Source organism: Rhagoletis zephyria, unplaced genomic scaffold (genome assembly GCF_001687245.7).
Source record: "Rhagoletis zephyria isolate East Lansing unplaced genomic scaffold, Rhagoletis_zephyria_1.1 Rzeph_scaffold_12892, whole genome shotgun sequence".
Classification (NCBI taxonomy): domain Eukaryota; kingdom Metazoa; phylum Arthropoda; class Insecta; order Diptera; family Tephritidae; genus Rhagoletis; species Rhagoletis zephyria.
Window position 1 is genome coordinate 1 of NW_016169965.1, and position 15923 is coordinate 15923.

At 35.4% G+C, this 15923-nt stretch overlaps 2 protein-coding genes across 2 annotated transcripts; both read right to left on the reverse strand.

Moving 5' to 3' along the window:
- Positions 1-5: 5 nt before the first annotated feature.
- On the reverse strand, positions 6-3883 carry LOC108377876 (elongation of very long chain fatty acids protein AAEL008004-like; the record flags this gene model as incomplete). Its single annotated transcript, XM_017634170.1, has 5 exons — positions 3823-3883; positions 3505-3695; positions 3189-3332; positions 270-375; positions 6-37 (listed from the first exon to the last, which is right to left on the reverse strand). Coding segments are annotated over exons 1-5 (534 nt in total), but the record flags the coding sequence as incomplete, so codon positions are not given.
- Positions 3884-6104: 2221 nt separating this feature from the next.
- Positions 6105-13797, reverse strand: LOC108377877 (elongation of very long chain fatty acids protein 7-like). The gene is made up of 3 exons (XM_017634171.1): positions 13612-13797; positions 13362-13505; positions 6105-6113 (listed from the first exon to the last, which is right to left on the reverse strand). The coding sequence occupies exons 1-3, from the start codon at positions 13756-13758 to the stop codon at positions 6105-6107; spliced, it is 300 nt and encodes a 99-aa protein (XP_017489660.1). The 5' UTR covers positions 13759-13797.
- Positions 13798-15923: the final 2126 nt, after the last annotated feature.

Below are 15923 nucleotides of genomic sequence, written 5' to 3' on the forward strand. Positions count from 1 at the left end.
AGCAGATTGATAATACCCAACATAGTGCTGTGACTGCCTGTAGAAGATACAATAGTTAAAGAAAAATGAATATCAGCTCGCGTGAAATTAAATTCCGGATATGGAGGTGTTGGAAACCGGAAGCGCTAAACTTCGTATTCGGTGCGATTCGTGCGATAGGAATCGCACTCTTTACTTTTAATGACTTTTTGCTGTCTTCCGTTATTCAGACACAACACTTCACTTTTGCATTTCTATCAATGTTTACTTGTTGCTATCAAAAAAGTTACCTGCCAAGAAAGCCACGAAAACGTAAACACCGAAAATCATGCCGGCGTGATGGTAAACATGCAGAAAGGTGATTTGATTGTTCTTCTTGCGCAACACAAAGAAAATCTGCAAAAAGAAAAAAAGAGGATAATATAAAGGTATTATTTAGTGTGAAAACAAAACAAAATAGAACAAAGTGCATATATACATATGAGTGCATTAGGGTGGTCCAAAAATGCATATAAAAATTAAAGTCGTAATTTTTATGCGCTCACCCCCTAGGATTGTTCTATACCGAAAAAATATACCTCTATTTTTTTATTTTGAAATCAAAAAAATATCTAGAGGTTGCCCAATGCGCTCAAAGTTTTCCATGTATTTTATATGGGGAAAGAACGACTTTTCGTAGAAATGGAATAGAATACTTTCGATCGGGAAAACTCTGTTCTTCTCCAGTAGACTTTCAGTAGCAATACCCAATAGTATTAAAATTCCGACTTTACTTGTTTTGGACCACCCTAGTGTATATACATACATATGTATCTGAGCGAGCCATTGTGCATTTTAGGAGGTCAAAGTGCGCTATGAATTGGGACTGAAAGTTTTAGCAACATTGTTGTTACAACAAAACTCATAAACTGATAAGCTTTAATGGCTTGACCTTCAACTAAGCTCTTTCTAAATACACTCAAGTCATTTGACGCTACCTGGGATAACGTCGATTGAAAATTGAATTTTGTTTACTGATAGTAACCAAACTGACAGCGGAAATTCACCTACAAAGCAACAAAAGGAACATTTAATTATAGATTCTTCTGAACTCTTGAATTGAACATCGACTACGCGTCCTAATACATCTTGCGCCTTGACTATTGTAGTGCCTTTGTAGCTGAGCTGAACCAACGACAAGTAGGCAACACTGGTAAAATGGCATGCTAAATATAAACGGAGAAACATCCTATTCCTATTCTAAATGTCTAGGCGGCTTTCAAATTCATAACCAAAATTTTTACAACTTCAACACCAAAAATATATAAACGGCATGGCTAAGTCATTGCAGCTGCGACTCGGCACTATTCAAAAAATAAAAATCCTTAGTAATGTTAAGTGGCTCATGTCTTACTTACTTACTTTAGTAAACCTTATTATTTACTTTTGCAAAGTGACATTCCTCAACATCTCGGTCATTTACGCCCACGTCCCGACGGAAGAAAATACGAGAAAATTAAAGGTCTCTCATGCAGAAAACTACCGATGCTGCCTACTGCACGATATCGTGCTAGTCGTGCCAGGTAAGTGGGCAAAGTCAAATGGACTTAGCCGGCCGACTCCACCAGAAGTAAAAACTAGAAACCAAATCGTCCAGGCTGTCATAGACCAAAGTCACGTTACCAGTGTTTTAGACACGCGAATGATCTGAGGACCAATCAATGAGGCGGACGTGGTATGTAAACAAATCTTACAAGAGGCAAGATACGCACACGCCTCTGTGCCGCTAAATAAGTGCGTTCAATAAGACAGAAAAAAACTCAACGTTAAAAAGCTCTCATCATCGCAGACAGCAAGCATATTCTCACATCAGCTCTCTGACTGGCATTTCCAAGCCTTGGAACCTCATTCCTTTCCCATATCGTACCGCCCACGGAGAGCTAGTTGGATTTGTGGGGGACCAATATACGGAGCTGAAGAGAGATGCGTTAAGTATTTTCCATAATAATACGTGAGGAACAGATTGAAATGCTTACCGAAAGAAAGAACGCCCAACATTTTTTTTAGGAAGTTAGGCGACTTAGGGAAAGTTTTAAGACCAAATCGAAATAATCACGGCGATCTAGTAAATTAGATATAGGTCGATAGGGTAGATTTTTTTGCATAAGAAATCGTAAGATTTTTCTGAAATTAATGAAAATATTTTTAACCGACTTTAAAAACAGGAGGAGCTTATCAATTTGTTCCCGTGTCATCGCATAACATTGGACCACGTTAACCGATTTCTAAAATTTTTTTTTAAAGAAGTGGTCTCATGCTAATTTAGTTTAGATCCGATCATTGGGCTATGAAGAAATTAATATTATAGTTTTATACAGTCGTTTAAAGTATAAAACCGCGTATCGTCGTTCTGCAAAACCGCGTAACTGTAATTTTTTGCCAAAAATTGGATTTTCTCACCGAAGCTCTTGGCTCAAGCCTTATCCATTCACTCTGAAATATACAAGCCTTAAATGCGATTGCCTTAAAAGAGAGAGAACCATTTTGAAATCTTGATACGTGGTTTTCCACTTTAAACGACGATATTGGAATTGAAGTCGGTTTTGTTTTTTGTTTAAGAATTACTTGTTTTTTCCCAATTTTATTTTCTAACTAAAAAAACTACTGTTACATTTGTTTTTGTATATCCGGAACTGATTTTGCTTACTTTGTTTAGCAATTATCAAAATTTTTTTAATTCCAAAGTTGGTCTTTCGAATGTATTTATGGACACTGTTGGCCTTTGAGCAAAGAGCAAAAGTACTTTTGATTTTGATTAGCAGGAAATATGCATACATTTGTTTGTAGAGGTGCGTAAAAAACATCGGTGCTGTAACACAGCAGATGTGATATAACAACTTTAACTATTGCTTTTTTTTTTATTAGAATTTCCAATGCTTTTTATAATTATATTATTTTTGTTCTCATAATGAAGGATTTCTTTTGTTTATGCACTCCACATTTTCCACTCAATCTAGCCTTGACTATAAAAATTGTAAACAACACATTCAACTCCCAGCGGCACATAAACTCTAATTTTAAGTAATCTATCAACTTTCTTCGCGGTCACAGTGCACTTTTTTCGCTCACAGCTCTCACTCCACCCCCCCTTCTTTCGTTATCCACCCATCCCCCTGGCCACTTTCCACCACAAATGCTTACTTGCTATAGTCTTTCAGTGATTGGCTTACCGTGTCAAGTAAATCCAAGTACTTTGTAATGTAATAAGCATAGGAAAGATAAATTAATTTCCACATCCATGGCTCTGTGTTGGTGGGGTCAATCGGCTGACATATTAAGCTGAACTCTTTGCGTAAATACGAGTTTGGTATGCCCTATGAAGACAACAACAACAAAAAGACATTGAAAATAGCAGTAAGTAAATCAAAATCAAAAAAAAAAAGTTGACTAAATAAAAAACGGAAGCCATTAACCAAATTAAAACTTCTACCAAGTAAATAAAGTTAAAAAAAAAAGTATTCCAATCACACGTAATTACGTACTTACCCATACGAATATAATGAAATTGGCTATCACTTGTATCGCATTATATACGCGCATCACATTTTTCAAGTCGAATGCCTTCCGTTTTTCCATCCATTTGGGACCATAATGCAAAACAAAGGCTAAATAGGCAGCAATAACGCCGAAGACAGGAAATGGGGAGCCCACAAGCGGTAAATGTTGCACACGAGGATCTGCAAAGCAAAACGCAGGAATATAGAGGTTTCCCTTTATTGAAATCAAAGAATGAGGTACTCAAAAAACTATTTTTTTATTAAAGTTTAATTTCAGTTTTCTCTTCAAGTCCTTGTCTTTACATACCCCTGTGCTCCTCGAAAATGCCATGCAATAGTTGATATATATATTTTGTTATGTAAGCCATATTTTGTATAGATTTCCAGCAAATTTAATTTATTTTTGCTCTGCTCTACTCCTTTTACGGCCTCGCACTGCCACACAGGCTAGTTGTTTCTATAGGTTCCCCAGCTTTTTTGTTCAGCATAGGATCACTTTCGTGTGCGTAATGGAAATTTTCGATTCAATTATGAAGCATGGCTGGCTGGTTGTGAAATGAAGAAAGTTGTAATTGTTCGCGATTGTCAAGGTGTTCAGTGTCGCCTCAACATTGGAAATGAACCTTTGTATAAAAGAAAATAAAATTGGAATTGAACTTTCTACAAGCGTTTAATTCGTGTGGCCTCAATAGTAAATGTTGCATAATTAATTTATTTAGCATTTACAGCTCTGTCAGCATACTACTCGATTGCGCACGAGTACATACATTGTATTGCGCTTACAGTGGTGGCCGTATAATCGGAAACGCTAATAGCTTTATCAAATCAGTGGATAGTAATGCACTTGTTTATGTTTTTAAATGTAACTGAATTTTTAAACTGATACGAGTAATATAAATTTTTATTTTTAAAGCATTATTACTATGAATACATACAACGTTTACTTCACTAATCATATTTCAAAAAAAAAAAAATGACTATTAACGACTCGATATGATTCGAATACGTTTTATGTATAGATCACACCCAAGCTTATCCAGAGCAAAGTAAAAATAAGGTAAACTACACTCAACTTTTTTTTCAAGGCGTAAGGTCTGATTATGGCAACTTAACGTAACATAGAGGCTGTCACTTAAAAATTCTCTTAACTGGATATTGCTTATATTTGGACATGCGAAACTTAACGTAACTTAATGCGACAACAAAGTCTGTTTCATTTTGATTTTCTAGGTTCTAAGTCATGTTAAGTTAAGTTGCCATAATCAGACCTTTAGGCATTCAGAAATTATGTCACACTCTGAAAAACGGATTTTCTTTTAAACTATAAACAGAACCAAATCACTTTTTCTGAAGAAAGTTCGCTGTTAAAATGAATGAAAACACACTGCAGTAGATGTATGAGATTGTACAATTCGGAAGTAACAACGAAATTCGCCTAACGAAATTCGGCGAGAATATATATTGAATTTTAATTTGTCGCCGATCACAAAAGCCCTTTTTCACTTGTCTAGCATATAATTATTAGGAAGAAGCTGAATGTGAAAATTTGGGGACTCATCTTCTCGCTTTTAATTTTTATATTTTTTATTTGTCATTCAGCTGATGCGAATTTCATTTCGGTTCTGGTTTACTGTGCAAAATGTTGCAACGAATATCATCCAACGGCATCGCTGCGTCCATCAAAATTCACTCAGCGATTTAGTTCTGTTTGTTTACCTTTATGTTTAATATTTATATGCGTAGGTCGTTAATCGTTTGGAAATTTTTTATGAATTTATAAAATTTTTAAAGAAATAGTCAGTGAATTATAAAAACTGGGTTAGGTTTGAGTGGCTTTCCCTCCCTTAGTAATTGAACCACCGAGTGCATTTTATATAGCACAAAAAGTCGAGGCCGTTCGCCGAATTCAAAACGGCTAAAGAATCTAGAAAGTACTTGTTGAAGAATTGGTTGCTCGTGTTCGCCAAGGGCAGAGATAGTGTTCGACAGTCTCCACCTCTTCCTCGTCTTTGCAACAGCAACAGAAATCGTTGGTGGGGTATCCTAACGTTTTTCAGTATATGCCCATTAGGCAGTGTTCGGTGATTACTCCGACTGCTAATCTGAGAGAGGAGCGCTCCAGCCGGGTAAGGGCTATGGATCGCCTTACATCAATCTTTGTCGAAATTTGCCTGGTATTATGGCGAGGGGTTTCCACGGTTTCCACAGCCCACCTGATATCTACCTCCTCGACGAGACCCGTCTTTAGTCTGTGTTTGCAGGAAGTTAGAGGTATGCCCGAATTCTGAGCATTTTAGTCGTCTACTAAATAGCACCGATCCAACGGAAAAGGGCAATACATTTTTCGACAGCAAATCTGAAATTAGAACGGAAAAAAATTTCGTGCAGCGTTGACATTAAGGGGCCATTCCAACGTCCCTCGTTGCTGTGTTTCCGGACATAAATAGCAAAAAGAATAAAATGGAAGAGATGACGAGATGGCCAATAAACGAGGTGGTAATTATATTTATAATGATTACATTTGTAAAACAAGTAAATACTGTGTAGCCATTAGAAAGGATCCATTAACTAAAAAATATGACTGTGAAACTATCGTGGCTACGGTAAAATAGAAAAAAAGAAAACGGAATATTTTCTGAAACTTCGCAGATCTTCGCTTAATATTCATACTGACTTCGTCATAGGACTCCTGGCTGTTTCACCACTGCTCGAGAATACCAATTATTTCTCTCTGCAGAAGCTGCTGATATGTAAATTAGCATGATAAAATTTAGCTATACAACATATACATCTCTTAACTCTTACTGAAGGGATTTTTGTCCCTCAATTTGAAATAGTTCCATCTGAGTTTAATTAAAAATATTTTAGACAATTTTAGAGTTAAAAGAATAACAGAAATGCTAATCAAAGAATTTTCTATCGAATTGAGCTAAGCTAAAAAAAACGTACACCACGAGAAGCTAACCGCCTAATTTATTTTTTTTTTGGAAGTCCGTTGAATAAATTAATAACTTTTCAGCATTTGAAATTTGAGCTGAAGTTGCAAACTCTTATATTTTACATTTTCATATATGTGATGGGCACCTTAATGTACAGTTTAATGAAAATAAGTAGCAGATGAACATACGTACATTATTGTTAAAAAAAAAAAAAAAATTAACATCAGTGTCACTATGTGTTTCATAAGGGCAAGTATTTCCAGGTGAAACCTTAATGCTGACAGTAGACGACCGTTGAGGCAACGTGTTGTTTAATACACACAGCAAGCAGCAAGCGTACGTAGATGTAACCATTGCGGCAACCTCAGTAGTGTGTGATATTGTATGAAGTGGGCATACGGAAGAAAACGTTTTTTACTTATGCCAAAATGCCTTTTCTCCAAAAATTTTTCCAATAAAAGTAACTCACAACGATACAAACGAGGCAACCGATACGGCGAGGCCAATTCATACAAGTGGTGTTAGCGGAGCAGCTGATTTCAAGGCGAATCGCGCTGATTGTCAAAATGATATATTTGTTGTAAATTTTTTTCTTTGTGATTGTCATCATGCGTATAGTATGTTAGTGTCACGATACGGCAACCAACACAAAATATCAAAATAACGGTTGCGGAAACACGATTTTTTTTTAGCAACAATGCTGCACACCATGTCATAGTTGCTTCAACGGATGCCGCGTGTGTATTCAGAATTATATTGTTTACATGTTTACATTTGTTTTTTACTTTTTAGACAATTAGGCATTCGCGCTAGGTTGAATGCATTACTTTAACAACAAGTACTAAGCTTTAGAAATAATATTAATTAGAAATAATATTAATTTAAATTGGACATTTTCATCAGCAATACATATCTTGTTTAATATCTAATAATACTAAATATCGTCGCACGAATAAAGAAACAGTGTAAATGCCACATACACTTTTATTCGATAATTGCACCATTGTATAGACAATCCTTTAATCTATTAGATAAATCTTTAGTTTTCTTAAATATCTCTTTGGCTCACTAATTTATTCCCGAAAAACTAAATTGTATTTGTATGGTTTGTAATGGTTTATAAAAACTTCCAATTCGTTTTTCTCAAAACTATACTTTTCATGTAACACTATTTCATTATTCCAGCGACGATATAACAAACAAAAATAAAAATTTATCAAACTTCACATCAACAGTCAATATCTCTAAAATAAGGAAATATTTTTTGTTAAAAATCTACAGCTAAATATGTATGTATTTACAAATTGAAAGACAACAGAAGCAGAGCTTAATTTTTTGTATTTTTGTTTTTTTGTTTTTCTTATAACGCTCATTATTCACTTTTTTACGTTAGCTGTAATTTTTACATTTCATTTATTCCGTGCTGCATTCATACAAATTCACGAGTTACTGAACCTTTTACGCATTACTTGTTTTTTACCTCACTAGGCTATTGACGTGGAGAATTAAAAGCTTCGCCGACCTATGTAAATTCATACGGAATTTCTATTAGCATATTAAGAGATACACTGTGGAAAATAATTTCAAATTCAGCGGCAATTATTTAGGTTCACTCAACAACAATTCATACATACTCGCATATGCTATGTTTGAAGAGCTTAGTGTGAGTGCTTTAAAAGTATGTATAAATGTACATTAGCCCTATGATTTTTTTCCAAAAATTTTATAAAGTTTTTAACAATCACACTACTTTTTGCCCATATAATACCCCAAATAAGAAAAAAACAGCAAATACAATTTCCACATATATGAAAAAACAACAAAGAAAAGCTCCACATATTAGAAAAAACACAAAAATAATTATTTTTCCGATTCTTTCGCTATAAGCTCCGGATGATTTGTGATATATATAATACAATTTAGATATCAGGTTACAGTTTGTAAATTAGCTTTACGGAAGCTTCATGGAACTTGTTTTCGAAGAGGGTTGCTTGAAATTTAAAACTTTTTGAACACTTTGGTACTTATCATAGTTTCTGTGATTATTTTGGCACTTAGCAATTTTACGTATCGATGCATAGAAATGGTTTAAATTAAAATAGGTAGTCCGATCTTTTAGAAAACGATGCGTTTTTAATCATTTTTCCTTCATCCATCAAAATATATATTTTTTTTAAGAAAATGAGGACTTTTTCTCTAGCACTCGTAGTTCGCGGTATGTCGTTTTAAAAAGTAAAATAAAATAGTTTTGTAAAAGTAGCACATTCGCTGCTTTTTAACTGGAAGGGATCTAGCTAATATTGGACTGGTTCATTTTTGGCGATAAATATTTAGTAATTAAATAGAAATTTGGATCACTAATACCTTGCAGGGACATGCTTGCCTACATATGAGCATAAATGTATGTGACGATTTGTTAGTAATTGTTAAAAAGTATATGTATCTACATTGTTGCTTAAGTACCTAATACGGTGTTTACATGAGGCGCTTTTACAGGCAACTTTTAGTTGAAAGCAACAATCGCCTGGTGTGAATGGCCTTTAAACTAATCGCTTCCGATGAAGTTGGGCTGCAAACAACTTTTGTTGCAACTAATCGCCTCTAAAGTTGCCTGGAAAATTGTCTCATGTGAACGACGTTTAAGAAACATTCCCTTTCATATGAATTTCCAAGCAAGAATAAAATGCAAATTAGTTTTGTAATTTTTGATTCTGTTGCGATAAACAGTTCATTAGTCGAACTAGAGAATGTACACAAAGTGTGTTCTCAGAAGAGCGCAACTTCTTTACTCCTATGTTTATGGATTAGGGTGCTCTAAAAATGCATGTGAAAAAGAAAAGGTCGCATTTTTTATGCTCTCACCCCTTAGGATTGTTCTATACCCCAAAAAAACAATATACTCTTATTTTTTTATTTTGAATTAAAAAATATTTCGAGGTCACTCAATGCGCTCCGAGTTTTCCTTGTATATTATATGGGGAAAAATGGTTAGATACACAATTTGGTATTGTTATTTGAAGTCTCCTGCAGAGAACCGGAGTTTTCCGATCGAAAAATATAGGTTTTCAAGAATTCCATGCCATGTGTGCGAGAAGTTGTTTTTTCCCATATAAAATACATAGAAAACTTTGAGCGCTTTGAGCGACCTATAAATATTTCAAACTAAAAAAATTTGCGGTATATTTTTTCGATATAGAACAATCCTAAGGGGTGAAAGCATTAAAATTCCGACTTTACTTATTTGGGATCACCCTAATGTGGATATATACATAGGTATGTAGTAGTGTTAGGCAGTTTCGATACCAAAAGTACTCAGAACTCGATTCACAAAAGGATCGACAGAACCCGATTTTTAAAAAGTATTGAAGATACTGATTACTCCAAGGTACTCAGTGATCACAAAAAAAAAAAATCGAACGTACCCAGAACTTAAAAGAACTTGAAAGTACTCACTACTTAAAAATACTCTGTTCCAATCATCACTTTGATGCATGCACTCAGATTCGATTCAAAATACTCAGTATTAAGTGACGAATGGAGACTTAAAAGTACTGAGTTTTATTCAGACTTACAGATTCTTTGTACAAAGATTTTGTCTGAGAGGACCCCTAGGGAAATTTTAGGGCAAATTATTTTCTAGAAGATTTATTCGGACTTTCTAAAAATAGGGTCAAAGCGACCCTTTTGTGAGGGATATAACGGGTTAAAATGTTCTATAAAATTATTCCTCGTAAAATTTTACTATATGGTTCGAAACAACATATTTCTCTCCGATATGTCTCTTTTTTTAATTTATTCTAAAGACACTTAGCCAAAATATTGCAAATTTAAAATGGTCATAGCAAAGAAATTTGACCAAAGAATGCAAAACGATTTTGAGGTTTTACTACATGGATCTTGGTATTTCATCCAGAGTTGGAATCATTCCGCCCCAGACAATGACTCTCAAATTGTTGCACAGAACTGATGAAAATTTTATAAATAAAACTTGATTTTGAAATCAGGTCTGATGAGCTTCACAAAAAATGTCTACCCTTCTGTTACAGTAAGAAAACTTTACACTTAATATATTAAGGTCAATTCCCTTAATTCGAGTTGAATTTGACTTGTTAAAGAGGCGGCTACCCTCCTACTTGAAGTTTTAAAATAAAACCTTTTCAGAACAATTTCGAAAAAATGCATTTATTATAAAATTATACTTTTTTAGAATTTAAATCGCTGTGAGCCTTTTTACAATTTTTTTTATTAATCTTAAGGACCGGCCACACAGAAAGCGGTCTGTCGCGCTGGGAAGCGATCCAGCGGTTGTCGCGGCGGGACGTTACACAGAACGCGATATTTTTGTGTGAGCGGTAACTGTTTTTCTCCAGAGATTATATACGTGTATAGTATGTTTTCATATTAGTTTTTATTTGATATTGTTTAATATTTATGAACCAGTGAGATATGTACGATTTCCCGAAGAATTTTTGGCGCTTGCATACGGACTCAGAATTTTTTTAACATGTGAGGTTTTTTAGATATCCTAAACTAAAAACGCAAGCGCAAAAATAGTATTTTTCGTATACTTTGATATATACTTATAAACTTTTAAATACTTATTTGAAGAAATGTGTTTACGGTTCTACATAACCGTAAATGTGTAAAAAAAACTTTTTTTCGCACTTTTAGATTAGGTTATCTCAAAAATCTGACATAGATTCGGATACAACGTCTAAAATTCTACAAGAAATCACATACCACAAGATATATTTTCATTTTGAATTGAAGCTAACACACACAAAATCTGTCATTTTTTACAGACGGATTACTCGTCGTCGCGACAAAGACTAGCGGGAGGCGGTAGACCGCATTCAGTGTGACAGAGATGGTACAAAACTGAATAATACAACTATATCGCCTGACCGCTTCGGTCGGATATCACTTTCTGCCGCGACATACCGCTTTCTGTGTGGACGGGTCTTTAAACTTAGTGTCCCACAGTCATAGTCGTAAGTTAAAGCTCATTATTGTTAAAACAAAGTTTTAAGTTTAGAATAGATTTTTAAGTTGTGTCAATCATAGGCATCTTATAAACAGCTTTTTTATAAGATAAGAGAAAAGAGCTATCCATATGAAGAGAAAAAATTTACTCGGCAATATAAAGAAATATGAGTACTTTAATTAGTCCACCCTGTCTACCCTGTAGGTTGGCGGATTTAGCAAGCCGGGAAGACGTGGGTTCAAATCCCACTTTTTTTTTTGTTCTTTTAATTATTATTTAATTTTTAAATGTAATTATATTTGTTGTGATCCTTTTAATTAAAATTTAATTCCAAAAAAATTGATTAACTTGAAATAATTATGTGAAATGCCATAAACAAAAAAAGATAATAAAATAAAATTTAATAAAATGAAGTAATGTTAATATTAAAAAATATATATAATAAAAAAACTGGAATCGCTCGGAGTGGGGACCGAACCTGGGTGCTATTGCATTTACCACTTCAACAACAAAACAAAACATATAACCTTATTTTACCATTTTAAAATTAAAATTCTGTTTTTTGCCATTAAATGCATTTTAAGTTGACTTTGACGGAGTTAAAATGGTTATTACAATAAAGCACAATTTTAATCGTGAGAACCTTTTTCTGACTTCTCTATGATTACGGGCCAGTATTTTTACATACAAAAACAAATCGGCACTGTTTTTCCATCGGAATTGTCTTCTGTATTTAAAGGCTAGTTTCTTATATATAATCCTAGTTTTTATTTTTTGTAATCACACCAGATGATATCAACGGAATCAAAAAATTAGACTTTTAAGTAAATCTTAATATTTTCCTGAAATATTTTCGCAAAGGTTTGTAAATATAATATTTACACGCAACTGTTTTGTGAGGTTTTGACTACGCCAAGTTTTTACTTGTTTACTGAAAACGGTTTCGTCTATATATTTTATTAGTTTAATTTAAATAGCTTATAAATAAATGAACTTCACTTGCTTTACAAGTTAATAATTTTTTGAGTTTATAGTTTGTGTAATACCAAACTCGAATAAGTTTTCATTCATATTTCTTAATTATATACTAAGTATACATGTGTGCATATCGCTAGTTTTGTTTTTAGTCTCATTGATATTCCGCTCGCAAATCACGACCAGCACTCTCCAACATTTGTTTGCTTAATTGGGCATAAATCAAAAAGTTCCAGTCAATCTAGAAACTAACACTCAAAGTGTGTATAAGTACTGCTTAGCTCTTTTGTTAGTGTACTTTAGCTACATTCAACGTACTCGAGGAGCCACTAGAAGAAACACCTGCAACAGAGTGGCAAACTGCTGAATGAAGCTGCTGCTGTTGTTTGCTGTTTCTCATCGTTTTCTTTTCGCTTTGTTTGCGCACATAAGTTTTGTAGTAAAAATCGCAGAAGAGTATGAGCATAAAGAAATTTTGCAGGAATGCTACCCATATCCAAAACAAGTCCAGACCACACCAATTATTCAGTATTGGCAGGGATAATTGAATAGTTAATGAGCAGAATTGCAATATCTGCAGCAGTGTGAGTGTTCGCTTCCATGGCGTTATGTCCGCTTTCCACTTCATGGTGGCCATCAAATAATAACTGTACATACAGACGTGTATGAAGGAATTGATGATGCCGGTGAAGGTGAAGTGTGCAGCTGAAGCCAAGAAAGAAAATAGTTTTTCAAGTCTTTTTTTAGAGAATTTTGCATTTTTAAAACTTACCAAAACTTAGAGTGCAATAAACCCAAACGGCGAACACCATAATTGTGTGATGATACACATGGAGGAATGTAATTTGTTTGTTCTTTTTTCGAAGCAAGAAAAATAACTGCAAGTTAAAATACAAGTTTAGCATTGAAAATGTGAGTTAAATTCCTTATAGTTAGTTCACAACTCACTGTGTCCAATAGATCCATGTATTTGGATATGTAATAAAGATATGCAGGTATGAGCAAGGCCATCATTTCAGGGCTCGTATCCTTTGGGTCATATCGTTGGCAGGAGAGATTAAAGTACGGTTTCAGATATGAAGCACGAAGAGACTAGAAGTAGAAGTAAAATTAGTATATTTAGAATTCTTCAAACTGTCACTTTTATGATAATTTTTTTTTGTTGAATTTGAAAATTTATCGCAAATATTAAACTTACCGCCGTAAATATGTATGCATTAAGCGCCACCTGAATAAGATTATATATCTGTATTAAGGGCTTTACATTAAATGGCTTTCTGTCTTCCATAAATTTAGGTCCCCACTTCATTACGATGAACAGGTAGAATGCTAAAACCGCAAACATTGGCCATGGCGGACCCAGTAGGGGCAATGAAGAAGTGCGAAGATCTAAAATAAAAAAATAAATTTTTGTGATGGCTATTTTTTGACCTGATAACAAATTATATTTCAAAAATTTTATTGTGCATAAGGCCGTTTTTAAGTAAAAGTTTTGTCGAAAAACAACAATAATTTACATGAGGTAGAAGTTATGGCTGATATTTCGGTGATCAACATATCTCCTCATCAGACTTCTTCACTAGGACTCGAACCAGCGACTCCGGCTATACAGTGGTCCGGCAGAGCCAGTGGTCTACGACGTGTAAACTATTGTCGTTTTTAGACAAAACTTTTCATTGCAAACGGTCTCAAGCGCAATAAAAAATCATAAAAAAGATTGAAGTAGGATAAAAAAAATAGTTATAAACCCCTCCAAATATTTTGTTACACTAATTTGGATCAAAACAAATAATTTTGTGAAGAGAACTTTTAATTGAAGTTATACATGTAAACCGCGTAGATCTATAATGGAGCCGGTACCTATGAACGGATGGCTAACAACCTTTTGCATATTAAAGCTGTAGGGTAAACGTAAACTTCAGCTGATGTGTAAAGGAACGCAAACTTGGTACTGTCGTTCACCGTGTGGACGAGCATCTCGCCACAATTTGCTTTAAAGCGAGGCTCTCTAAGAATTCTTTCATTTGCTCTCACTCCACGGTAGAAGAGATGGGCAAACGCAGCTCATAGCATTTCTGTTGGCTTTATTAAAATTCTAATTGACAAACTCTCCCAGCAAAGGTTTGTGCGCTGGGTTTGGGACCCGCCACGTGAAAACCACTTCCAGGGAAGAACCAATACGAAGCCTCGGACTACGGTTTTGATGGCGTGCACCTGGAATATCCGGATCTTTAATGGGAAAGTTGCCTCTGTTCGGCTGGTTGATATTCTGATAAAAAAAGCAAAAGCTGACATCACCCCATTCAAGAAATCCGTTGGAGGGAGCGCAAATTCGGTGTTGGATTTGTGGTTTCAGAGAGACTCCGTCGCCAAGTACTGTCTTTCACCCCGGTGGACGAACGTGTCTGCATCAAAGCGAGATTCTTCAACATCTCGCTCATCTGTGCTAATGCGCCGAAGGAAAGAAGGACAAGGCGTTCAAGGCTTGGGGCGCACACACGAGCGTTGCCCTGCCATAATATCCAAATCGTGCTTATCGAATTCAATGACCGCGTAGACCAGGAAGGGATCTTTGAAACCACCGTGGAAAAATTCAGCCTCCACAACTAACGTCCGATCACCGACTGAGGCTGATGGACTTCGCCGGGGCCGGAAACATGGTGATATATTACTAGGTTCAAGCATAAAAATGCATCAAGCTACGTGGCTGTCCCCAGAACAAAAATTAAGAAACCAAATTGATCATGTTGGGATAGACGGAAGGCACGCTCCAGTATTTTAGACGTACATACACTCCGAGGTCCAAACATCGACTCGGACCAATATAATGTTGCAGTCAAGATACCCACCAACCTCTGTGTAGCAAAAAATGTGTGACCAAAAATGCAAGGAAAGCTCAACGTCAAATAACTGCAGTCAAAAGAGATGGCCAGAGCATTCTTTACACGACCCTCACAGCTGCTCACAGAGAGCACTCTTCACACAAAATTTCTCGCTCACTACGTAGTAATGAAGAAGTAGTTGCCTTTCAGCGAGCACGAAAGAACAACTAATACAATGAGAAGTGTCAAGAAGCTGAAGAGAAAAAAGATGCCGCCTACAGGGCCACGTTGCGGTCGGCCGAAAGGCGAGCTTTGTAGGGCCGCTAAAGGGCACTGAAGAAGGAAGCGAGAAGAAAAGAGAGTCCAGAAAAATGTGAGTGCGAAGAGCCTGAGATGCTGGTCGACAGGAAAAACTACTGAAAATTTTCTCAGCTGGGCGACTTATGGGAGGTTTTAAGACCAAACCAAGGCTAACTCCTGTAAGAACAACAATAGCAATCTAGAGACCGCCGTCCAGAACGTGCTTAAATTATGGAGGAAAGAATTTTCCACCCTATTAAATGGGAACAATGGGAATTTATGTATGTTCTGTCTAATCCACAACAAAGCCGATACCGCCGTACGCGCCAACTACCGCGGGATTAGCCTTCTAAGCATAGGTTTAAAGGCCTTGTCGATTGTATTGTGT

What these genes read in the sequence shown, in the direction of transcription:
- LOC108377877 (XM_017634171.1), bottom strand. Translation starts at nt 13,758, where the DNA reads ATGTTTGCGGTTTTAGCATTCTACCTGTTCATCGTAATGAAGTGGGGA. An exon ending in ATGCATACATATTTACGGCG is followed by an intron (nt 13,506 to 13,611) that starts GTAAGTTTAATA and finishes TTCTACTTCTAG; the next exon opens with TCTCTTCGTGCTTCATATCT.